The sequence below is a fragment of the Neoarius graeffei genome, chromosome 14, assembly GCF_027579695.1.
Source record: "Neoarius graeffei isolate fNeoGra1 chromosome 14, fNeoGra1.pri, whole genome shotgun sequence".
NCBI classification, from domain to species: domain Eukaryota; kingdom Metazoa; phylum Chordata; class Actinopteri; order Siluriformes; family Ariidae; genus Neoarius; species Neoarius graeffei.
Window position 1 is genome coordinate 46,495,442 of NC_083582.1, and position 27,712 is coordinate 46,523,153.

Here is a 27,712-nt window from a genome sequence, read left to right on the forward strand (position 1 = left end):
CTGACTGGGAGGTCGCGCAAAGCTCGGAGAAGTACGGATCAGCTCGTCTCACTTCAGAGAAGAACATATTTCATTATGGAAGTACGGTGGACTGTTCCTTTAAGGATGGCTAATAATAAAAACACTATTTAACAAAGAAAAATGTCTAATCATTGAAATGGTTCAGCTTTCTGTAAGGAGATATTTATTTCACATTTATGGAAGGAGTCTCCAGTGTCAAAGTTTTGTAAGTGAGGTCAAGCTGTCCTGCCATTTCCCGGAAATTCTTTTTTTTTTTTTTTTGCCAACATGACAAACTGCTATAACATAAAATGATAAAAGGAACTAACTTGTTAAAAAGTATGATGTCATTCTTTAATGACTAAAAAAAACCCGGCAAATTGCTGTGATATGAGGGGGAAAAAAACACTTTGTTAAGCACCACCCTGTCGTTTTTTATTTTCTGATAAGAACACAATTCTATATGTCACATATAGCAATACCGTAGACCAGAGCTAATTTGTAAGAAGATATGCTGTGTTGTGTGTCTGACCTTGTTGAGTGTGTTGAGGGCTTCCTGGGCAGCTATGAGAGCAGGCTCAGCCTTGGCCAAATCTGTCTCGCAGTCTCTCTGCTTTTTGCCCACAACTTCAGCGATGCTGGCCACCTTCTTCTCCTCCTCATCAGCCACAGCCTTTTCCCGACTCACCTTCTCTGTTTCCACCCCCACCACCTGAATTAGCTTGTCTGCGTCCTCGTTCTTCTGCTTCAGGTCCACTTCCTGAGCTGCCAGCTTGGCCTTCAGGTCATCTACCTACCGCAGGACACAAGAGGATCCATGAGAAATAATAAACAAGTTAATGCTTTAGAGATGGTATATTATATAGGCTGTGTGCCTTAGCTGCTACAACTATTCTAATGGTCATGTGAAAAAAAAGAGATGCTGAGGTTTCTATAAAGGATTATTGCACGCCAGTGATCCATGGTCCTGCATGCTGACTCTTCCCAAGACGTGACACTGATACTAATTGACCAAGCCTGCTCTATTATGATTCTTATCCAACTATTAATCTTCAATATGAATCTTCAATAATCTTCAGCAGTGGCATGGGGATGATTCAGAATGCTTGAGGGAGATAAAACTTGCATATCTCACACATCCTGCTCTTTAGTGCATAGACATTTGTAATTCTCAGACACTTTTTTCTTTGCTGCTTTTGTTATTCATCCTGTCATGCTTTATGCTATTCAATTTAATCTTTTTTTCATGTTTCACTTTTTCTTGTACTTGATTATTTTACTGTTTAACTTGTTTCCAGCTCTGTGTTAACAGAGAACCTGTCGAGTCAAGCTCCTTGTAAATGAACATGAAGGTTGCTTTCACACTTGCCTTAAATTCCTGTGAATGTTTTGCATGTAATCCGATGGGAAGCAGCCACAAAGCAGGCTGGATGTGACAACTTTTAAAAATGCTGCCACTAGTTTTTTGTTTGTTGTTGTTGTTTTCTCACAGCAGAGTGTTTCCAAAAGTTATAAAATTTTAACTATTTAACAAAATGTTAAGTGTCAACCAATCAGGTCACAAGCTGAGGGGATGCAAGCTGAATAAATAGTGAGGATAAAGTGTTGGTAAAGAAAAAAAGTGTTAGTAAGCAAATACAATGAAATTTATGAAACGCTGAATTGAAAATATTTCATCGCCATTATTGCAACAGTGCAATGCAACTAAAAATAATACCATGTTGGGGGAAATTCAGCAGTATGCAATCCAACATCCCACTATAATTGTAGATCCATACAGTCAGGTAACATATGCAGCTCTACTTCTATTGATTTTCTGCCTCCAAAACTACAGTGAAAGCAAATAACCTCCTTATTTCCAGAGTTAAACCAATATTTATTTTATGTGCACATCACATGAGCCTTTTTCTGTTTCAGCACAAAAGGTGATCCAGCTAGCACTTTTTTGTTTGCTTGCTTGCTTGTTTGTTTGTTTGTTTGTTTGTTTGTTTGTTTGTTTGTTTGTTTGTTTGTTTGAAAATGCCAAGGATAAACCCATACCTGGTCAATAAAATTCTTTGTGAATCTGATTAAAAATTGAATTCTTCTCTCAACAATACATTTAATAATCAGATTAGTTTCATACTTTCTTAAATGGCAGTAGAACACTATTACTGATAGCATGTCTGTTAATTTTGAAAAAAAAAAAGTGAGTATTAACTCCCTATGGAAAGCACTTGTACTCACCAAACATTTATTTCTTAGGCTTATTTTAACTTGCAGTAAATAAGTTGCTCTTTAAGTTGAGATGTTTTACACAATTGATCTGGAACTGGGTGAGTGACTGGGTGAGCCCAAGGACCAGCGCATATAATCATGTAATCACCAGTTGTTTCTTCACACATCCAGCAAGACTGAAAATCATTCCAATGTAGAGAATGCATTTCATGTTTTGGGCTCATGGTACTTTGTTAGAGCTGAGTATAATAATAATAATAATAATAATAATAATAATAATAATAATAATAATAATAATAATACAAAGCTGTTTGAATTATAAATGAAACAGAGCATATGCTGTAAGCTGTATTTATCATGAGCCTCATCATTAAATATGAAAACTAATGAATTTGTCATTATCATCTAATTGAATCTCTAGAGCTTATGAATAACAGATCATTTGTTATTGTTTTGGAGTTGGATTAAAATTGTATTTTTGATTTTATCTGAGAAATGAGTGTGTTGTCATTTTTAATTGATAATGGGCAAAAACAATACCAAGAATGAAGGCTGGTGTAGATATGATTGATGCGGATACTTTAATAAACAAAGCCTTTCCTAATTACAGAATGCTTGATACGGCCATTTTCCACCGAGCACTGTCAGAGATGGAAAAGTCAATCAGAGGAGAGAATTGCAATGAAGTAATTAGCTATACAACTGCCATCAGCAACAATCTAAAGCAGCATGATGTACGAACTAGACTGCACAAAATGTTAGATGAGTAGAGTATAAAAAAAAAGTTCCTCTGCAATCTCAACTCTTCTCAAGGTACATGAGAAATCAAAAGCTTTTTTTTGCTTCCAAATGAGCTGATTAGTCAGAAGAAAATGAGACGTCTGGGACAAACCACCTTCGAGGTAGCGAATGGCGAAACACACAAAAATCAAGTTGCTATCATGTGGGTAATTAAACAGATGAATAGGAGGTAGAGATGATGGAGTACTAATTACTCGCAAAGCACAGTCAGAAAGCACACTTAAATCCCACTTCATCCGAGTTTCTCCTTCTTTGCTCTCCACACGGCATGAAACAGCTATAATGATCTCCACTTCTGCAGAAGAAAAGGTACTCAGAGAGCTACATACAACTTCGGCACAGAGCTGCACCATGTAGGGACTGAAGATTCCATCAAAAGCGTATCAGGCCAGTATGACCTCTGTTAAACCCTTAATTTCATGCAACTCTCAAAGAGTAGAAAGAGAGTGGAAGAAGACTGAAGATTAAAGATAACTACATTTATGTGAACACGGCTCAGCAAACATTATTATAAACAGTTTTGGGAGAAAAAAAGGTGTTTATGGCTAATAAAGCAGCATTATCTAGTTTTATAGCAGAGATGAAACCAAATATTGCATGTTTTCAATGAGAAGCAGGGAAAAAACCTGATTCAAAGTAATGTGGTCTCAAAGTGTGCCTAAAGCAATGGACCAATATTCCACAATCTAATAATGGATCTAATAAATGGATCTAATAAAGGATAACCTGGCAAAAATCCATATGAAGTCTCTAGCATGCGAGTAGAGACCAGCTAGTTTGCATCAATATTCACTAATTACATGTTACAGTGGTCCCACTTCAATAAAGTCAAGCGCTACAACACCAATAAGCTTTCTTCCTCATTAACACCCACTTCGTATTTTGATAGCCATCCAGCTATCTTTCCTGACCCAACCCTCTTTCCTACTCTTCTTCATCATCAATTCCCGAGGCACTAATCTAAACAAGCCACTCCAGTGGGCGCCAATCTCTCTCTCTGCACAATAGAGTGTTTCAAATCAGTTTCCCCACCTTCCTCTCGAGAAGTGTGACTTATGCGTGCAAATGAGATCTGCGATTGCTTTTGCATTGAAAGCGCGGCGAGGTCCAAAAATTGCCGCCCTGAAGCCATTAGTTGCGAATGAAAAGAGAGCTTTAGCAGGTCTGTACCTCTGGGATTCACACCCACCTGCTTCTAACCTGACACAAACAGCTTAGAGAAGCCACAGCACAGCTCATAACACACAGTCGTTCAAATTAACCAGCACCAAAGCAAAGCAACCTTAGGAGGATTATAACTCGAGCTAACAATGTTTTAAAGTTTCAGAAGCCCTTCATTAAACATTATTAACCTCAAGATTATGCAAAATTGCATGCTGGGTTGACACAGGCAACGTTTGGTCATTAATTTATTCCACAGACCTTTCTGACCTTTTTTTTTTTCTAAATGCACACAATGTGTCGAGCGCACAGATCTGACGCCAACTGACCCGCACTCTTCCTTGAAATCTGCAGAGAGACCTGATGGCTGAACAAAAAAAAAAAAAAAGGAGCTATAATCAGCGACTCCAAATAGACACAATTAAAGCTCATTCCAGTGTGTCTTTTTAAAGAGACGTCTATGGAGGCGGTAATCTGAAAATAAACGGCTTCTGCTGGGGATGATGGTTCATTTGAGTAAATGCACACTGCTGCTGAATAGCAAAACAGAAAGAAATGGACCTAAGCTGGTGATGGACTATAGCGAGGTACAGTGTCATGCACGTTACTGCATTTTTCTCTCAGATTTCCCGATTATGCTCTCATTTGGATACTGCCGATCAATGCAAAAGGACCGCATCCATTTACAACATTGACATCACTGAGCTTAAAAAAATCTACTTCACTGGATTTTCATTTAGCCCACTCATTGTTCTGCTGAGTATGGAAGCTGATTATATTAGACTGTATTTTAGGCAGGCAGGATGAAGGACATACCTGAGCCGAGGTGCTGTTGAGCTTCTCCAGGCCGTTTTCTAGTCGCTCCATTTTCATGCTGAGGTCCTTCCTCTTGAGAGCCAGCAGGTTCCTGTACAGTTTGATCTGCTCCAGGAAGGACTTGGGTGTAGTGTAGTTGTAGCGCCTGTCATTGACCAGGTAGTCTTTCGAGGTTTTGTTGACGCTGACATGGACATAAGCCATAAACTTGCTCACAGAGTCTTTCACTTTTGGCTACACATGTGGGGAGGACAAAAAAATCTAATTACTATCTGAGTGTAAAAAAACCAGCACCTTGCCAGAGGTGTCAATGCATTCAGTTCTGATCATCATTTCCTTCCAAACACGACACTGAAAATGACTTTACACCACCCAGCACAGGCTAATTATTTCTCTCATAACTCCAGGCATCTTGACTTGAAAAAAAAAAAGACTCTGCACTGAATTATGTTAACAGCTCACCCAAGAGTTGTTCTCACTTGGATACTATCTAGGTCTGTGCAGTAAAAAAAAAAAAAAAAAAAAGGTATATGATGTAATCACCATATATCAAATTACATTTCTGTGTCAAGGAGCCCTGTGTAATGAGGTGTTTGACCGCTGACCCATATTATGAACTTTTCTCACCTCAATGTGCTCCACCTCCTGGAGGAACCTCAAGCTGACAGACTCCAGTGCCTCCTGCGGCCACTCATGGAACCAATCGATGGCAGTACAATTCACCACAGCTGGGAACTTCCTGCTGCGTACCCTCAGCTTGTTACCCACGGGGGAGAAACACAGAGCCACCTGCAAATATAGGATAGCCCAAGTCCGGTTAAAGGAAAATCCTTACATAATCCTCAATAAAATCTTTAGGACATGCAGTTACTTTGGGATGGTAACGGTATCACACCACCCTGTTATTGATTATTTTCTTTTAAGAGCACGCCTTGTTTTTTATTCCTAACTTATGGAAAGGGAGGCATTTGGCATCTTGACTGTCATGAAAACTGTCTGAATCTATCAAAACACAATAAAGACTTTCCTATTTACTACATGCCATACTGCAATCTTAAAAGGGCAAACTGTGACTTAGCCAGCATCGTATATTATTATACAATATTGTAAGAAAACATGTCAGCCCATCTAAAAGAAATCGACACTGCATGCACTCATGCTAAGATGTTGGTGTTCCCATGAATCACTCATCCTCACACACCTTGAGCTGCCGACGGACGCGGTCGATGAAGAATTTCCAGCAGTTCTCCCTGGTGTCCTGGAGGCCCAGGCCACGCACCTCATTCCTCACGCCGTTAATGATGTTCTCCACCTCATCGTCAGGGAACAGGTCTGGGATCTCACCTGTGTGGAAGAGAAACAAATATACAGACAGTGAGAAGCTGAGGGTGATGACAGCTAAACGAATTACCATTCTGTCAGGTCTTGTAATTATTAGAATTAAATATTTCAAAAGAACATAAGGGAGTACACTTAAATGACTAAAATTACTAACACTATCTTGTAGTAATGCTACTTTAAAATAATGTGGTACTAATAGACCACAATCACAACGATTAGCTGGCAGAGAAATAAAGCCGACTTCAAAGCCAGCCTTGATTTAGTACTTGTCAGTGCTTACCGGATGCCAAAAGATCATTGACTAACACAAGGAACTTCTCATCTGCAACCTGGGCATCTGTCATGAGGAACACCGTGCCAACGTTCTTCACCCCGGCTTTGATGTACAGCGTGCCCAAATCACTCTAAAAGGACAGACTCCTGTCAGACTGACATTTTGCAATTCTGCATTACAGTGGTGCTTGAAAGTTTGTGAACCCTTTAGAATTTTCTATATTTCTGCATAAATATGACCTAAAACATCATCAGATTTTCACACAAGTCCTAAAAGTAGATAAAGAGAACCCAGTTAAACAAATGAGACAAAAATATTATACTTGGTCATTTATTTATTGAGGAAAATGATCCAATATTACATATCTGTGAGTGGCAAAAGTATGTGAACCTTTGCTTTCAGTATCTGGTGTGACCCCCTTGTGCAGCAATAACTGAAACTAAATGTTTCCAGTAACTGTTGATCAGTCCTGCACACCGGCTTGGAGGAATTTTAGCCCATTCCTCCGTACAGAACAGCTTCAACTCTGGGATGTTGGTGGGTTTCCTCACATGAACTGCTCACTTCGGGTCCTTCCACAACATTTTGATTGGATTAAGGTCAGGACTTTGACTTGGTCATTCGAAAACATTAACTTTATTCTTCTTTAACCGTTCTTTGGTAGAACAACTTGTGTGCTTAGGGCCGTTGTCTTGCTGCATGACCCACCTTCTCTTGAGATTCAGTTCATGGACAGATGTCCTGACATTTTCCTTTAGAATTCGCTGGTATAATTCAGAATTCATTGTTCCATCAATGATGGCAAGCCGTCCTGGCCCAGATGCAGCAAAACAGGCCCAAACCATGATACTACCACCACCATGTTTCACAGATGGGATAAGGTTCTTATGCTGGAATGCAGTGTTTTCCTTTCTCCAAACATAACACTTCTCATTTAAACCAAAAAGTTCCATTTTGGTCTCATCTGTCCACAAAACATTTTTCCAATAGCCTTCTGGCTTGTCCACATGATCTTTAGCAAACTGCAGACGAGCAGCAATGTTCTTTTTGGAGAGCAGTGGCTTTCTCCTTGCAACCCTGCCAAGCACACCATTGTTGTTCAGTGTTTTCCTGATGGTGGACTCATGAACATTAACATTAGCCAATGTGAGAGAGGCCTTCAGTTGCTTAGAAGTTGCCCTGGGGTCCTTTGTGACCTCGCCGACTATTACATGCCTTGCTCTTAGAGTGATCTTTGTTGGTCAACCACTCCTGGGAAGGGTAACAATGGTCTTGAATTTCCTCCATTTGTACACAATCTGTCTGACTGTGGATTGGTGGAGTCCAAACTCTTTAGTGATGGTTTTGTAACCTTTTCCAGCCTGATGAGCATCAACAACGCTTTTTCTGAGGTCCTCAGAAATCTCCTTTGTTCGTGCCATGATACACTTCCACAAACATGTGTTGTGAAGATCAGACTTTGATTGATCCCTGTTCTTTAAATAAAACAGGGTGCCCACTCACACCTGATTGTCATCCCATTGATTGAAAACACCTGACTCTAATTTCACCTTCAAATTAACTGCTAATCCTAGAGGTTCACATACTTTTGCCACTCACAGATATGTAATATTGGATTATTTTCCTCAATAAATAAATGACCAAGTATAATATTTTTTGTCTCATTTGTTTAACTGGGTTCTCTTTATCTACTTTTAGGACTTGTGTGAAAATCTGATGATGTTTTCGGTCATATTTATGCAGAAATATAGAAAATTCTAAAGGGTTCACAAACTTTCAAGCACCACTGTATATCACAGAGTGCTGAAAAGGACCTTGGGATAAATATTCAAATGTTATAAGAGTTGGCTTTTGCAGGGACCAGCTTTATTCCTATACAGGACTGATACACACTACAAGAAAGTAAACAAAAGTACGATCTCTCAGCTTGTCTGTGTGTCACTTAGAAAATAAATGAAGTGCTCAGAACGTTGTGTTATACATGTTTGTGTTACAAGAAGCTGCACCTTGAGATCAGTAATGCTGTATCCTTTCTTCAAAGTAATCTGAAAGACCTCAAGGGAGCTGATGAAGGCTGCCAGTCTTGTCAAGCTCTGCTTGCCGCTCCCACCCACCCCGACCAGCAAGGCGTTTCCCCTGGGAGACTCCAGGATGCGGTTGATGCGACAGCTGAAGCAGATGAGAAGGGTGGAAATGCAAGAGGAAGGGAATTAGAGTTGTTATTGCGGAACTCATCGCTGTCAGTTCGTTATCAGCATTATCATCATCATCACTGTCATCATTTTCCTTCTCCTCGGCACCACAAACACCATCATAATCGGGCTAACCCTTTCCTCTTACTTTTCTTGATATGCTGCAAGTATACACACACACACACACAAGTGTTTTACTGGGAAATATATCACTCATATTTTTCATACGAGCTACATCCGGGACATGGAAGACCAAAACCATCCATTATCCGTAACTGCTTATCCTGTACAGGGTCATGGGCAAGCTGGAGCCAAACCCAGCCAACCTTAGGTGAGAGATGAGGCCCACCCTGGACAGGTCGCCAATCTACCACAGGGCCAATCCAGAGACAAACAACCATTCACACTCACATTCATACCTACGGTCAATTTAGAGCCACCAGTTAAGCTAACCTGCATGTCTTTGGACTGTGGGGCAAACCGGAGCACCCGGAGGAAACCCACACAGACACGGGGAGAACATGCAAACTCCACACAGAAAGGCCCCCGTCAGCCATTGGGCTTGAACCCAGGGCCTTCTTTGCTGTGAGGCGACAGTGCTAACCACTACACCACTGTGCCACCCAGAACCAAAACCGTGACATAAATCTCTATGTGTCACTTGTGAGGAAATCAATGAATTGTTTTGATACATTTGGGTAATTTTTGTGAATGTGTCTATATAATAAAAAGAACATCACACGTTGGCTTGAAGATATGAAGTTATGAAGTTTATGTTTTCGTGTTAAAAAACTCACATTTTTTATATGAAATACATCGTGGATCTGAGTGACATAATTCCAATTTTTTTTTTTTTTGTGGATGTGTCCAGAACATTTGTGGAATGTACTAGAACATGACCCAGTGGCACGAAGATATGAAGTTTATCTTCTCATGTTGAAAAATATATCACTTGGTTGCTTCACTCACTCGTGATATATCCATTCACCACGCAAAAATAAACTTCATATCTTCGTGCAACAGTGTAATATCCAATAGATAGATAGATAGATAGATAGATAGATAGATAGATAGATAGATTCAATATTCATCTTTTGCTTACATATGACACATGGCATCCTCGAAGAGAACAAGATTGAGTGCAGCGTTGACCTCATTGTAGCTGTCGAGAGCCTCCAGAAGGGTTTTGTTCAAGCTTTCCCAGGACTGCACAGGCATGTATTTTGGCTCACCAATGCCCAAGGCGAAATGGCAGTACATATTCATCAGCTTGGCCTCTGCCAGGGCCTCCTCCATGTCCTGATGGGAACACAAACTTAGCATACTATCAATTATTAAACATTTAATACCAACTCTAGAATGCTGCCATCTTGGGATGGGACAGTTCAAATGTACAACCCCAAATCAGAAAAAGTTGGGATGGTATGTTGAAATTGAAATTAAAACTGAAAACAATGATTTGTAAATAATCTGACATGTATTGCACTCAAAACAATACAACAGGACATTATTTTATGTTATGAATTTTATTGTTGTTTTTTTTTAAATAAACACATTTCAATTTTGATTCTTGCAACACATTTCAAAAATTTGGGACGGTAAAGCATTTACCACTTTGTAATGTTGCCATTCGTTCTCACAACACTTAAAAGATTTTTAGGGACTGAAGACACCAAGTGATGAAGCATTTCAGGTGTTATTTTGTCCCATTTTTCCTGCAAACAGGTCTTAAAGTGTGCAACAGTACAGGGTCATCAGTGTCATATTTGTTTTAAAATCCTCTACACGTTCTCTATTGGGGACAGACGGAACAAGGAACCTCTTCTTCCACAGCCATGGTTTTGTAATGTGTCTAGAACGTGGTTTGTTGAAATTTCCCTGTAAAAGATGTCGTCTTGAAGGCAGCATATGTTGCTCAAGAGTCTCACTGTACTTTTCTGCATGAATGCTGCCATCACAGATGTGTAAGTTACTTTTGCCAAGAGTACTGACACAACCCCTATAGTCTGACGGACCCTGGTTTTTGGACTTGTTGTTGGTAACAGTCTGGATGGTCTGTTTTCTCTTTAGTCTGATGCACATGGCCTCCATTTCTTCCAAAAAAAAAAAAAACCTGGAATACTGATTTGTTTGAACACAGTCCATGTTTCCACTGTGTGATGGTCCATCCAAAATGCATCTGAGCCCAGAGAAGTCGACGGTGCTTCTGAACGCAGTTAACATAAGGCTTCCTTTTTGCACAGTAAAGTTTTAACTGGCATTTGTGGATGTAACTCCGTATTGTAGTGCTTGACAAAGGTTTGCCAAAATAATCCCAAGCCCATGTGGTTATATCAGCTATAGATGAATGACAGTTCTTGATGCAATGCATCTGAGGGATCGGAGATCATGGGTGTTCGGCTTAGGCTTATGCCCTTGCCCTTTAGGCATGGAAATTCCTCCAGATTCCTTGAATAATTTAATGATATGTACCGTAGAGGGTGAAATATCCAAATCCCTTCATATCTTTCTTTGCGGAACATTGTTTTCTCAATTTGTCGACAATCTGGAGATCCTCTGCCTATCTTTACTCCTCAGACACTAAGTTATCACTTGTTTCAAACCATATCATTATTTTATTGTTTGACCTCATTACTAGCCCTAAATTGCCTCCGTCCCAAGTGTTTTTGGAATGTGTTACAGGCCTGAAACACAGGAATGGATGTATATTAACAAATGAAATGAAGTTAACAAGACAAAACATGGAATACCTTGGGGTCATACTGTCTGCAATGAAATACAAGTTAAAGTAAATTTAGAAATCACTTCTTTCTTTTTTTATTTGCACTTTCCATACCATCCTAATTTTTTTTTCTGATTTGGGGTTGAATTAGAACAATACCTGCCTAAAATATTCCATTCATTTGTTTTAATTGGTGTCATTAACACAATTCATAATTATTTCTTTCACAGAGCTCCTGCCTACACTGGAGTTGGGCAGCTTCCTTTCTTGGCTGACATGATAGACTGACGCAGCAGGACTAGGAAAGTTGAGAATGTGTGTGTGATGAAGTTGACAGAATTCTGTTTTGCAGCAGGAAGGGCTTGTCAGTTTTCTCCCTCTTTCTACTAGAATCACCACTCTGTGATAAACTGAGGGAGTCAGTGGGCAGTGGAAAGAACAACCATTACATCATTTCTTTTTTTATCCTCCATATTTTTCCTCTAATTTGCTGGACTGATGGCAGTGCAGGCTGACAGGCTTTAGTTCTGATTAACTTTGTCTGTCTGAGGCAGTACTGACTAACCCGACCAGAACAGCCTCACTGAACCAGACACACGTGTTATAATGACCACTTCCTGCTTTGTCAAACTGAAGCCAAAGCCTCTCACCTCATAAAACTTTTTCACTGTATCAGACTGCAGCTTATCAAACACTGCAAAGTCCTTCTCTTCCACCATCTTGTCCTGATAAACTCGGTTGGACTCATGGAGGTAAATCTTTATCAGGTCCTGAGGTGTCTTGATGCACTCACTTTTACAAAAGAGAATGCCCTGAAATGGAGAAGATATACAAAAAAAAATCATTGCACACAACCATGAGGACAGGTCTTTCAATTTTCATTTGTTCATTAGATGCTGTAGAAAAAAAGCACAAAAAGCATAATGAAGAATTCATAATGAAACGCTGTGCCATTCTGGAGGACAGCCATTCTGTATTCAGGCCAAATGCAGACAGAACAAATATCATCAAGCTTGCAAAGGTCTGACAGGTTCAACAAAGAAAGGACTAAACCATTTACAGCATGTGAAAACAAGTTCATAATAGAATTGACTTCAAAAGAAGATTAAATCCGTTTCTAGAATTTATTATAGCAGGTAAATTATTAAATGCCATGGAACGCAATGTATTAATTACCCGAGGAAGCTGACTGTTCCCATTCTCCGAGGCACAAAAGTATAGACAATAGAAACCAAAAAGTATTTTGTAAGTCCTGTGCATTTTCTGATGGCAATGAACCTTTGTGAATAACCACCACCACCAACAAAAAAACACACTACCACCAACACCAACAACAATGCAAGAAACATCAACACCATCAGCACCAAAAATACCAACATCAACAACAACAATGCAAAAATCAACACCATAAGCACCAAAAATACCAACACCATCACTACCAACAATGCAAAAAACATCAACACCATCAGCACCAAAAATATCAACACCACCACCACCACGAATACAAAAAACAGAAATACCATCAGCTCAGCACCAAAAATACCAACACCACCAACAACAACAACACAAAAAACATCAACACTATCAGCACCAAAAATACCAATGCCACCAACAACAATAATACAAAAAACATCAACACCATGAGCACCAAAAATACCACCACCACCACCAATACAAAAAACATCAACACCATCGGCACCAAAAATACCAACATCAACAACAACAATGTAGAAAACATCAACACCATCAGCACCAAAAATACCAACACCACCAACAACAACAACGAAAAAAACATCAACACCATCAGCACCAAAAATACCAACGCCACCAACAACAATAATACAAAAAACATCAACACCATGAGCACCAAAAATACCACCACCACCAACAACAACAATACAAAAAACATCAACACCATCAGCACCAAAAATACCAACATCAACAACAACAATGTAGAAAACATCAACACCATCAGCACCAAAAATACCAACATCAACAACAACAATGTAGAAAACATCAACACCATGAGCACCAAAAATACCACCACCAACAACAACAACAATACAAAAAACATCAACACCATCAGCACCAAAAATACCAACATCAACAACAACAATGTAGAAAACATCAACACCATCAGCACCAAAAATACCAACACCACCAACAACAACAATACAAAAAACATCAACACCATCAGTACCAAAAATACCAACACCAACAATACAAAAAACATCAACACCATCGGCACCAAAAATACCAACACCAACAATGCAAAAAAAATCAATACCATCAGCACCAAAAATACCAACATCAACAACAACAATGTAGAAAACATCAACACCATCAGCACCAAAAATACCAACACCAACAACTACAATACAAAAAACATCAACACTATCGGCACCAAAAATACCAACACCACCAACAACAATGCAAAAAAACATCAACACCATCAGCACCAAAAATACTAACACCAACTACAATACAAAAAACATCAACACCATCGGCACCAAAAATACCAACATCAACAACAACAATGTTGAAAACATCAACACCATCAGCACCAAAAATACCAACATCAGCAACAACAATACAAAAAACATCAACACCATCAGCACCAAAAATACCAATACCAACAACAACAATACAAAAAACATCAACACCATCGGCACCAAAAATACCAACATCAACAACAACAATGTAGAAAACATCAACACCATCAGCACCAAAAATACCAACACCACCAACAACAACAACGAAAAAAACATCAACACCATCAGCACCAAAAATACCAACGCCACCAACAACAATAATACAAAAAACATCAACACCATGAGCACCAAAAATACCACCACCACCACCAACAACAATACAAAAAACATCAACACCATCAGCACCAAAAATACCAACATCAACAACAACAATGTAGAAAACATCAACACCATCAGCACCAAAAATACCAACACCACCAACAACAACAATACAAAAAACATCAACACCATCAGTACCAAAAATACCAACACCAACAATACAAAAAACATCAACACCATCGGCACCAAAAATACCAACACCAACAATGCAAAAAAACATCAATACCATCAGCACCAAAAATACCAACATCAACAACAACAATGTAGAAAACATCAACACCATCAGCACCAAAAATACCAACACCAACAACTACAATACAAAAAACATCAACACTATCGGCACCAAAAATACCAACACCAACAACAATACAAAAAACATCAACACCATCGGCACCAAAAATACCACCACCACCAACAACAACAACGCAAAAAACATCAACACCATCAGCACCAAAAATACAAACACCAACAACAACAACAATACAAAATACATCAACATCATCGGCACCAAAAATACCAACACCACCAACAACAATGCAAAAAAACATCAACACCATCAGCACCAAAAATACTAACACCAACTACAATACAAAAAACATCAACACCATCGGCACCAAAAATACCAACATCAACAACAACAATGTTGAAAACATCAACACCATCAGCACCAAAAATACCAACATCAGCAACAACAATACAAAAAACATCAACACCATCAGCACCAAAAATACCAACACCAACAACAATACAAAAAACATCAACACCATTGGCACCAAAAATACCAACACCACCAACAACAACAACGCAAAAAACATCAACACCATCAGCACCAAAAATACAAACACCACCAACAACAACAATACAAAAAACATCAACATTATCGGCACCAAAAATACCAACACCACCAACAACAATGCAAAAAAACATCAACACCATCAGCACCAAAAATACCAACATCAACAACAACAATGTAGAAAACATCAACACCATCAGCACCAAAAATACCAACATCAATAACAATGTAGAAAACATCAACACCATCAGCACCAAAAATACCAACACCAACAACAACAATACAAAAAACATCAACACCATCGGCACCAAAAATACCAACACCAACAACAACAATACAAAAACATCAACACCATCAGCACCAAAAATACCAACATCAACAACAACAATGTAGACATCAAACATCAACACCATCAGCACCAAAAATACCACCACCAACAATGCAAAAAAAATCAACACCATCAGCACCAAAAATACTAACACCACCACCATCAACAAAACAAACAACATACAACATCAAAAACATCATCACCACTACTAACAACAACACCAAAAACACCATGACCAACATCTATCCATTATCTATATGGCTCATCCGTCAGCATCACAGGAGAAGCTGGAGCTAAACCCAGCCGACCTCAGGTGAGAGGTGAGGCCCACCTGGACAGGTCGCCAATCCACCACAGGGCCAATCCAGAGATGAAGAACCATTCACACTCACATTCTCACCTATGGGCAATTTAGTGTAGCCAGTTGATGTAATCCGCATGTCTATAGACTGTGGGAGAAAACCAGAGCACTCAGAGGAAACCCACGCAGACACAAGGAGAACATGCAAACTCCATAAAGAAAGGCTCTAGTTGGCCACGAGGTTCAAACACAGAACCTTCCTGCTCTGAGGCAACAGTGCTAATCACTGCACCACCAACAGCAACACCAAAAACACCACCACCAACAAAAACAATAACAACAATAATAATGATAAACGTTCAGTTGGGGCAACTGCATCTTTGTACTGAAATGTGTATAGTCTGCCTTTTGGAGAGAGAACTTCATGCAAGTTCTGAATAAAAAAAGTACTTTATGGATAATGAGAATATTACAGTATGTTTGTTAATCTGTTAATGTGAGAATTAATTTATGTTCTACATTAATGAAGGGAAATATTTTAAATTAAAGAACATTCTTACAATGAATTTAACAAACAACTTAGCATTACAGACCTTTTCTGGAAAAACACCCCTGTGAGCACCTCACCTTGAACCTGCTGGCCTTAAAGGTAGACTGCCTTTCAGATCACGTGTAGGTCATAAAAAGAATTTTCCCTGACACCCAGGGTTTATTTTTTATTTTTTATTTTTTTTAGTGGACCGAAAGCTACTGTATTCGAATCACAGACTTCCAATTTTATTAAATTTTTTCCTAATAGAACAATTAATGAATTTAGGGCCACATGGCCCTAAATTCTCCACCATTTTTTCCTGCTTCACCATGACCCAATTCAAGATACTATGTCATGCATCACATGGTGGGCTTTCCCCGTTTGCACAAGGCATTGTGGGATACAAATTTGAAACAGGAAAGAACAATGGAGGACGTGAGTCTGCGAATGAAACGTGGAAGACCGACTACAGTAACAGAAAGCGAGAAGAATAGATGCTGTACTGCGAAGGAAAGGAAACGCAGGACCAAACTTATAAATATCAGCAATCAGCGGAGACAGTAGGATGATCAAAGGTAAACTTACGTTTGCACACATGCACTTTATCATATGAGATCCGAGGTTCACAGGTATTACACCAGGAACAGAGGCAGCTTAAGTCTGCCCAAATGCCACACGTCACTTGCACAACAGTCCTTTATATATCGTGGCGCCAAAGCGGGGAACACCGTTCCCCCAAACATCAAGTCAAGCTCTAGCACACATGCCTTTAAAGGAACAGTCCACCGTACTTCCATAATGAAATATGCTCTTATCTGAATTGAGACGAGCTGCTCCGTACCTCTCCGAGCTTTGCGCGACCTCCCAGTCAGTCAGACGCAGTCAGACGCGCTGTCACTCCTGTTAGCAATGTAGCTAGGCTCAGCATGGCCAATGGTATTTTTTGGGGCTGTAGTTAGATGCGACCAAACTCTTCCGCGTTTTTCCTGTTTACATAGGTTTATATGACCAGTGATATGAAACAAGTTCAGTTACACAAATTGAAACGTAGCGATTTTCTATGCTATGGAAAGTCCGCACTATAATGACAGGCGTACTAACACCTTCTGCGCGCTTCGACAGCGCATTGATATCTGAGCTCCGTATCAATGCGCTGTCGAAGCGCGCAGAAGGTGTTAGTACGCCTGTCATTATAGTGCGGACTTTCCATAGCATAGAAAATCGCTACGTTTCAATTTGTGTAACTGAAATTGTTTCATATCATTGGTCATATAAACCTATGTAAACAGGAAAAACGCGGAAGAGTTTGGTTGCATCTAACTACAGCCCCAAAAAATACCATTGGCCATGCTGAGCCTAGCTACATTGCTAACAGGAGTGACAGCGCGTCTGACTGACTGGGAGGTCGCGCAAAGCTCGGAGAGGTACGGAGCAGCTCGTCTCAATTCAGATAAGAGCATATTTCATTATGGAAGTACGGTGGACTGTTCCTTTAAGGGCAATTTAAAGAAATTATTGTCTAGATTTTTAAGTAACTAGTTTATTATTATTTTTATTATTGTACCAAAGTAAATTTTAATATTGTATTTTTTTATTACCTTGTAAATTAATCTGGAAGGTCCTCTACGGGGAGGAATAATAAAGATTTTGTATTATACTTCCTCTGTTTGCTTGACTGCATGAACCGGGCGATCTCACGCACGTTATTTGCTATGGAATCCCTTCAAATTAGATATGTTCCCTGTCGCAGAATAGCCTGATATTTTGTGAGATATTAGAGAAATAAACATGCATCATTATGACCAAGTTTCAGAGAGAACTAAATTTTAGTGATTTTATTAAATTAAAAGGCCGTCTTCTTTTAATGTTTCAGAAAGGCACTGATTACTCACAAGGAAAATAAACAGCTGCATATTAGCTAACTCTCTACTTACCCTCAACCTTCAGACCTTCCATATTCTGACTCTTCGATCATTAAGACAGCTTCCTGTTGTTCTCACCACTTGCATTAAGGCCCATTACCTCCTAATTGATTGTTATTAAATGATGCTTACTTTCACCACAAGCTGTTGAATGTAACTAAACAGTGTACATTGTAATGATCTGCTAGTCCTTAGACTAACTTACCAACCGTAAACATTGTGTTTTTTACTGCTCTTTCCATCTGTTAATTGCTTGATTAATAGGCAATTACTCAGATTTCTGACAGTGTAGAATATCCGCTGAGGTCAGGTATCCAGATGGAATTTTTGCCAGCATTGTGCATTGCACCCACGTTTCCTACTCTGGGATAGTTCCTGCATACTGCTGTCTGGAATCAGCCTTGGAAGCAATCAAATTAATCCCTGTGTTGGTCACGATGTGACAACCGTCCTCTGCGCCTGGTGTGAGCTGAAGTGAGCAAATGATGTAAAGTGAACATAGAGGATGTGGCACTTGTAACAACTCTGGATTGAGGCAGATTGTTAATGAAAGTACAACTGTTCAGGACACACAGCACCATCTGTGCAAATGCATTTCAAATTCACCAGGACTTTGGTCCTTTCTCAACTCCATAAACATACCTGTACAGTGCCACATGATATTATGTAAAAGAGAAGCCTTTTTATATACTCTAAATTCTGAATGTAAAATAGAAGCCATTCCCTGCCTATCAAAAGCCCTCTTTTGAAAAGGTGGTATAATAATGTTTCATAAGGTGCCCTCGGTTGATAAACAAATAAATCAAACTGATTGCCAGTTCAATCTGGATGAGCAACGCAGTCCCCGGCTTTCCCTTGGCAAGAATGTGCCTGGAGAAGTCAGTTAAGATGACATGCACGCACGAGCGTGCGCACGCACACACATAGCAAAGTGCCTAGAGCTCTGCCTCCCTGTTATAGCAGACCCTACAGAAAACATGAGGCTGTCAGCTCGCAGCACAGACTATACAATGGTTGCTGATGGATTTTGCCCTCAATGGAGCCTAATTATCTGAGCATCCACATTCACAGGCTATAAATTAATTACTTTATTTCTGTCAGAGAAGAAAGTCCAAATACACACTAAATCTTGTGGGAATATTTGAATGAGGATTTTCTTTTTAACAGTGTGAAAAGTAAATGTATCCTGTTACACAAGAAATGGCTGTGTATTTTTCTTCTTACCTCAGTACCATTCTTATTTTCAACTCTTACAGTCAGCAGTAAATATGTTCGTATTTTACTATGTTAATGGTATCAGTAATCATGTTAATATATCAAATAATATGCTAATAGTACATATTTTTAATACTGTGTTAATATGTTAAAAGTGCATTAAAATATTAAGAGTAAATACAGTTAGGTCCATATATATTTGGACACTGACACAATTTTTTTTTTTTACCTGTTTACTGAAACATATTCAAGTTATAGTTATGTAATGGACATGGACATAAAGTCCAGACTTTCAGCTTTCATTTGAGGGTATCCACATTAAAATTGGATGAAGGGTTTAGGAGTTTCAGCTCCTTAACATGTGCCACCCTGTTTTTAAAGGGACCAAAAGTAATTGGACAATTGACTCAAAGGCTATTTCATGGGCAGGTGTGGGAAATTCCTTTGTTATGTCATTCTCAATTAAGCAGATAAAAGGCCTGGAGTTGATTTGAGGTGTGATGCTTGCATTTGGAAGATTTTGCTGTGAAGAAAACATGAGGTCAAAGGAGCTCTCCATGCAGGTGAAACAAGCCATCCTTAAGCTGCGAAAACAGAAAAAACCCATCTGAGAAATTGCTACAATATTAGGAGTGGCAAAATCGACAGTTTGGTACATCCTGAGAAAGAAAGAAAGAAAGAAAGAAAGAAAGAAAGAAAGAAAGAAAGCAAGCAAGCACTGGTGAACTCATCAATGCAAAAAGACCTGGATGCCCACAGAAGACAACAGTGGTGGATGATCGCAGAATAATTTCCACGGTGAAGAGAAACCCCTTCACAACAGCCAACCAAGTGAACAACACTCTCCAGGAGGTAGGCGTATCAATATCCAAATCTACCATAAAGAGAAGACTGTATGAAAGTAAATACAGAGGGTTCACTGCACGGTGCAAGCCACTCATAAGCCTCAAGAATAAAAAGGCTAGATTGGACTTTGCTAAAAAACATCTAAAAAAGCCACCAGCACAGTTCTGGAAGAACATTCTTTGGACAGATGAAACCAAGATGAACCTCTACCAAAATTATGGAAAGAAAAAAGTATGGCGAAGGCGTGGTACAGCTCATGATCCAAAGCATACCACATCATCTGTAAAACACGGCGGAGGCAGTGTGATGGCTTGGGCATGCATGGCTGCCAGTGGCACTGGGTCACTAGTGTTTATTGATGATGTGACACAGGACAGAAGCAGCCGGATGAATTCTGAGGTATTCAGAGACATACTGTGTGCTCAAATCCAGCCAAACTGATTGGTCGGCGTTTCATAATACAGATGGACAATGACCCAAAACATAAAGCCAAAGCAACCCAGGAGTTTATTAAAGCAAAGAAGTGGAATATTCTTGAATGGCCAAGTCAGTCACCTGATCTCAACCCAATTGAGCATGCATTTCACTTGTTAAAGACTAAACTTCAGATAGAAAGGCCCACAAACAAACAGCAACTGAAAACCGCTGCAGTAAAGGCCTGGCAGAGCATTAAAAAGGAGGAAACACAGCGTCTGGTGATGTCCATGAGTTCAAGACTTCAGGCAGTCATTGCCAACAAAGGGTTTTCAACCAAGTATTAGAAATGAACATTTTATTTACAATTATTTAATTTGTCCAATTACTTTTGAGCCCCTGAAATGAAGGGATTGTGTTTAAAAAATGCTTTAGTTCCTCACATTTTTATGCAATCATTTTGTTCAACCCACTGAATTAAAGCTGAAAGTCTGAACTTCAACTGCATCTGAATTGTTTTGTTCAAAATTCATTGTAGTAATGTACAGAACCAAAATTAGAAAAATGTTGTCTCTGTCCAAATATTTATGGACCTAACTGTATATTTAATATCAAGGTGCTGCCTAAAAGTGAAGCTCCTGATGAGTGTATGAGCAAAATATTTGAAAGGGCACAAACTCAACCTGAATACAACCCCGATTCCAAAAAAGTTGGGACAAAGTACAAATTGTAAATAAAAACGGAATGCAATGATGTGGAAGTTTCAAAATTCCATATTTTATTCAGAATAGAACATAGATGACATATCAAATGTTTAAACTGAGAAAATGTATCATTTAAAGAGAAAAATTAGGTGATTTTAAATTTCATGACAACAACACATCTCAAAAAAGTTGGGACAAGGCCATGTTCACCACTGTGAGACATCCCCTTTTCTCTTTACAACAGTCTGTAAATGTCTGGGGACTGAGGAGACAAGTTGCTCAAGTTTAGGGATAGGAATGTTAACCCATTCTTGTCCGATATAGGATTCTAGTTGCTCAACTGTCTTAGGTCTTTTTTGTCGTATCTTCCGTTTTATGATGCGCCAAATGTTTTCTATGGGTGAAAGACCTGGACTGCAGGCTGGCCAGTTCAGTACCCGGACCCTTCTTCTACGCAGCCATGATGCTGTAATTGATGCAGTATGTGGTTTGGCATTGTCATGTTGGAAAATGCAAGGTCTTCCCTGAAAGAGACGTCATCTGGATGGGAGCATATGTTGCTCTAGAACCTGGATATACATTTCAGCATTGATGGTGTCTTTCCAGATGTGTAAGCTGCCCATGCCACACGCACTAATGCAACCCCATACCATCAGAGATGCAGGCTTCTGAACTGAGCGCTGATAACAACTTGGGTCGTCCTTCTCCTCTTTAGTCTGAATGACAGGGCGTCCCTGATTTCCAAAAAGAACTTCAAATTTTGATTCGTCTGACCACAGAACAGTTTTCCACTTTGCCACAGTCCATTTTAAATGAGCCTTGGCCCAGAGAAGACGTCTGCGCTTCTGGATCATGTTTAGATATGACTTCTTCTTTGAACTATAGAGTTTTAGCTGGCAACGGCGGATGGCACGGTGAATTGTGTTCACAGATAATGTTCTCTGGAAATATTCCTGAGCCCAATTTGTGATTTCCAATACAGAAGTATGCCTGTATGTGATGCAGTGCCATCTAAGGGCCCGAAGATCACGGGCACCTAGTGTGGTTTTCTGGTCTTGACCCTTACACACAGAGATTCTTCCAGATTCTCTGAATCTTTTGATGATATTATGCACTGTAGATGATATGTTCAAACTCTTTGCAATTTTACACTGTCCAACTCCTTTCTGATATTGCTCCACTATTTGTCGGCGCAGAATTAGGGGGATTGGTGATCCTCTTCCCATCTTTACTTCTGAGAGCCGCTGCCACTCCAAGATGCTCTTTTTATACCCAGTCATGTTAATGACCTATTGCCAATTGACCTAATGAGTTGCAATTTGGTCCTCCAGCTGTTCCTTTTTTGTACCTTTAACTTTTCCAGCCTCTTATTGCCCCTGTCCCAACTTTTTTGAGATGTGTTGCTGTCATGAAATTTCAAATGAGCAAATATTTGGCATGAAATTTCAAAATGTCTCACTTTCGACATTTGATATGTTGTCTATGTTCTATTGTGAATACAATATCAGTTTTTGAGATTTGTAAATTATTGCATTCTGTTTTTATTTACAATTTGTACTTTGTCCCAACTTTTTTGGAATCGGGGTTGTAGATTAATAATATTATAGCATATGAACCATCGAATTATGTAGTGTTGTATATTTCACATCCATAAATTGCTGCATTGTCTTGTGACAGTGACACCAATAATGAGATACACATCGCAGTTACAAATACATATTTATTCCTTTCTTTGTTACCGCATGCCATGTGCCAGAAACAACACCACAACATTTATTACAGTGTGACTCTGCTGGGTGCCTGGTGGACAGCAGTGCACCAGCACTTTGTGGGTGCATTTGGGTAATTGAGTGATCAATCTCATTAAATCTGAAGGTTAATAATTAAATTGAATCAGTCTCATTTGAATCGTTTTCAGTGAATCATTTTCATTGAATCAGTCTCATCTCATCTCATTATCTCTAGCCGCTTTATCCTGTTCTACAGGGTCGCAGGCAAGCTGGAGCCTATCCCAGCTGACTACGGGCGAAAGGCGGGGTACACCCTGGACAAGTCGCCAGGTCATCACATAGACACAGACAACCATTCACACTCACATTCACACCTACAGTCAATTTAGAGTCACCAGTTAACCTAACCTGCATGTCTTTGGACTGTGGGGGAAACCGGAGCACCCAGAGGAAACCCACGCGGACACGGGGAGAACATGCAAACTCCACACAGAAAGGCCCTCGCCGGCCACGGGGCTCGAACCCGGACCTTCTTGCTGTGAGGCGACAGCGCTAACCACTACACCACCGTGCCGCCCTGAATCAGTCTCATATTATCATTAAATCACTCATGGAATCAGTCTCATTAATCAGTCTCATTAATTAATACCATTAATTTTGGTGCTTAATAATAAATTACCAAACAGCTAAATTATGGTATATTCCAAATTATTATGATCACTTACCATATTACATAAATCATATGCACCTTTAGAATTCTTTGGAGATTGGGGACTTCAAAGATATTGGAACACAAACACAGTTTCAATAATAAATGAATTTATTATAACAAAGATAAAAATGGATAATGGCAGTTGAAATATATACAAACAATGAGATGTGTGTGTGTGTGTGTGAGTGAAAGGCCCTATGGCCTGAGCAGAAGGCTAGCGTGGGATGCTAGCTAGGTATGTTCGTGTGTGTCCACGTGGTGTAGGGATCACCACGTGGGATTTGAGGAGAACAAAGGAATTAGCCTTGTGTGGCTAAGCTAAGACAAAGGGAAGCTAGCTAAGGTGGGTTTGTGAGACATGTGGCCACGTGTGGAGGCCTAGATTAGCCTTGTGTTTGGCTAAGACAAAGGAATGCTAGCTAAGGTGTGTTTGTGTGTGGGGAGAGAGAGAGGCCTTGTGTGTGGCCTACAAAAAGGATTAGCTCTGGTAGCTAACTCCACGTGTGTTTGTGGGGGGAGGAGTTGACCACGTGGTAAGGCCTAAGGCCTAGCAAAAGAAAGAAGCTAGCGTGGGATGCTAACTGAGGTGTATTTGTGAGGCCAGGTGAGGCCTGTGACCACGTGTTTGTGTGTGTGTCAGGCCTGGTGACCACGTGTTCGTGTAGGCCTAGATTAACCTCATGTGGCTAAGCTAAGACAAAGGGATGCTAGCTAAGGTGTGTTTGTGAGTGGGGGAGAACTGCCACGTGTTTCTAAGACAATACACTTAGCTTTGGATGCTAATGGGACAAAAGAAATTAGCCGTAGGCTAATTTCACTAGCTTATAACAGTACTGAATCCACTGAAACCTTGATAAGGTCAAAATGTGTGATAAGGAAATTAAAGTGTTAGTCAGGAATAAAGAGAAGCATGCACAGCCTATCTATTAAAACAACTGAGAGATTAAAACAAAACAATAAATCAATTCAACACGCTGCATGTTTACAGTGTAACAAACCGTTCCTGAGGTAAATTCACACTACTTCAATAAAAGCTAAATTCCTAAGACTGGGTTTTTTATTATGCCCAAAAATGCCAGTCTTACGCGAGATTATGAGAAGATGTCCTGAGACTTTCGGAGTTTTCACCATTGTGGAGATCTCCGTGAAGCACAGGGGATTTCTTGGAAGAGGTTGAGTTCACAGGAGCCTGTAGAGACTTCTGTAGAAAAACAAAGAATTCTTGATCCGATGCTTCGTAGCTGGTGGGAAGAAAATCTTTGTAGAACAATGTGCACAGAGCTTCAGTTAAAAAAGGGTCCAGCCGCTCTCTTAACTTTGAATTAAACTGCTTTTGGGCGGCAGTTGTGACGTCACTTCTAATACGAATAAAACTGGTTGTAACTCAAGCTGAGCTTAAAAATCGCGCGACTCTGGAGTCTACCTTGGCCAAGGGTAAAAAAGAAATCGCGCTAAATCGTGGATCTTGCAAGAAAGAGGTCTTTTTGGGTTTGCTCGGGTAGAGGTAGAGGAATGGGCTAAAATTCCTCCAAGCCGGTGTGCAGGACTGATCAACAGTTACCGGAAACGTTTAGTTGCAGTTATTGCTGCACAATGGGGTCACACCAGATACTGAAAGCAAAGGTTCACATACTTTTGCCACTCACAGATATCTAACATTGGATCATTTTCCTCAATAAATAAATGACCAAGTATAATATTTTTGTCTCATTTGTTTAACTGGGTTCTCTTTATCTACTTTTAGGACTTGTGTGAAAATCTGATGATGTTTTAGGTCATATTTATGCAGAAATATAGAAAATTCTAAAGGGTTTGCAAACTTTCAAGCACCACTGTAATTGACATTGATCCATGGTAGTTTTGGGTTATTTAAACTCAGAAAGATGCACATAATTACTATTGAACTATACAATAAATAGAGAATATTACACGGTCGCACAAAGATATGAAGTTTATCTGCAAGTGGTCAATGGATATATCACAAGTGAGTGAAGCGAATGAGTGATATGTTTTTCAACACGAGAAGATAAACTTCATATCTTCACACCACCATGTAATATTCTTTATATTATTCGGACACATCCACAATAAAATACGCAAGTTAGTCAAAAGAATTTTAATTTTGAACCAGTTTGCCATTTTGACAATGTGTGTCTTGTCAGCGGGAAAACACTGGGAGTGACGTCATCAGAGCGAAATATCAGGAAATATGTCACTCAAGTCTGGGATGAATTGCATATGGAAAATACAAGTTTTTCAATACGAGAAGATAAACTTCATATCTTCAAGCCAACGTGTGATTTTCTTTTCATTATATAGACACATTCACAAACAAAAAGTACCCAAATTTATCAAAACAATTCATCGATTTCCTCACGAGTCACTTAGTGAAAATTATTGTACATACGGGCCACTTTTTCCATGGAATAAAAACATGTATTCTATTCCCTTCTAGTGGGTTTATTGATGGCATGCAATATCGTTATCATATCTAGACCCCGAAGCCGTTTGTTTTCAGGATAATGGCTGGCTGATGAAATTATTGGCTGGCTAGCTGACTCAGCCAAAACCTTAATGGCTGCTGCAGCCACCAAAATGTTTATGGCTACAAATGGCTGATACTGGACGTCACTGTGTGGCATATATCCGGGCGAACGGATCAAACAAATGGGGGGAATAAATAGCAAATTACCACAGGTCCCCTGGTCTCTTACTTCATTGTAAATATAAATCTAGCAAGATTGTAGTTCAATGCTAATAATAAGCTAATCTGGATTGTTCGAGGAAGGCATCTAGCTATCTACTCTCACTAGCAATGACCAGTGAAGGACTGGCAGCTATCTTACTATGATGAAAGTAGAGTGGTGGAGTACTTTTTTTTTTATCAATCTCGAAGTATGTGAAACAAACAAACAAACAAACAAACAAAAAATACCTTTACACTTTCCCTCAGCAGCGGCAAAGAATGCAGCCATCTCGTCGATATCGGAGTCGATTGATGCTCTGGGTGGGTTCCCGGGTTCCCCAGTGTATCGTGGTAACGGTGTGAGGGGCGGGAAGCCAGACAGGTAGTCACAACGGCAAGCTTGTGGTGGCTCTCTGTGCTGTGATATCAATTCTAAATCTCTACAGTGTATGCCTATACGTCTCTACTGTGTTACTACTAGTGTGTACAGTTGATCATGTTTGTGTCACTTTTCTTGTAGCTCATGATGTGGATAAACCCATTATTTGATGTACACAATTCTTAGTGGCTCAGCCAAATTTTATTAGATAGCGGCTCAAATTGGCTTACAAAATTATTGGCTGGCGGCGGCTCAAATTCTAAATGGCGGTTTTAGCGGCGCCTGGCGGCGGCTTCGGGGTCTAATCATATCACTTATCCTCCATGTGTTACGCCACTCTCCCCAATGGAGAATGAGCATAATCACAGAGCGTCATCGCTCTGTGTGCTTTGCACGTGGAGAGCTCCAGTATTAGAAGCTAGCTGAGATAGGATTGAAAAACAATCCTTAGATGACTTTTGTCATGTGAAAAAAATATGAGAAATGAGCCCCTTTTACACAGATATTCTGCAATATTGCCATAAAAAAGATCCCTCAATATTCTGGCTTTAGTGATCTACAATGAACCAAATAAAGCCATGCCAGTGTGTGTTTTTACACAGCATACCAGCATTCCACAACCAGAGGTGTGTCATATAACGCAACAGAGCATCAGCGTCTAGGGTATCATATAACATGCTATGCATCGAAAATACGAATACCCAGAACATTCCAGTATTACTTTCAAAATAATAACAGCTGGTGAAATGAGTGTTG

The 27,712-nt window shown here is 39.6% G+C and overlaps 1 protein-coding gene across 1 annotated transcript in view; it reads right to left on the reverse strand.

The window, feature by feature from the left end:
- The window catches only part of dnah9 (dynein, axonemal, heavy chain 9), a 212,060-nt gene that overhangs the window by 71,061 nt on the left and 113,287 nt on the right, over positions 1 to 27,712 (reverse strand). Inside the window, exons 42-49 of the mRNA XM_060939807.1 lie at positions 12,175 to 12,336; positions 9,905 to 10,101; positions 8,617 to 8,779; positions 6,617 to 6,740; positions 6,197 to 6,339; positions 5,623 to 5,784; positions 4,996 to 5,229; positions 533 to 793 (exon numbers count right to left, since the gene is read on the reverse strand). Of these exons, the coding sequence (XP_060795790.1) occupies positions 533 to 793; positions 4,996 to 5,229; positions 5,623 to 5,784; positions 6,197 to 6,339; positions 6,617 to 6,740; positions 8,617 to 8,779; positions 9,905 to 10,101; positions 12,175 to 12,336 (1,446 nt within the window). The remainder of the gene's footprint in view (positions 1 to 532; positions 794 to 4,995; positions 5,230 to 5,622; positions 5,785 to 6,196; positions 6,340 to 6,616; positions 6,741 to 8,616; positions 8,780 to 9,904; positions 10,102 to 12,174; positions 12,337 to 27,712) is intronic.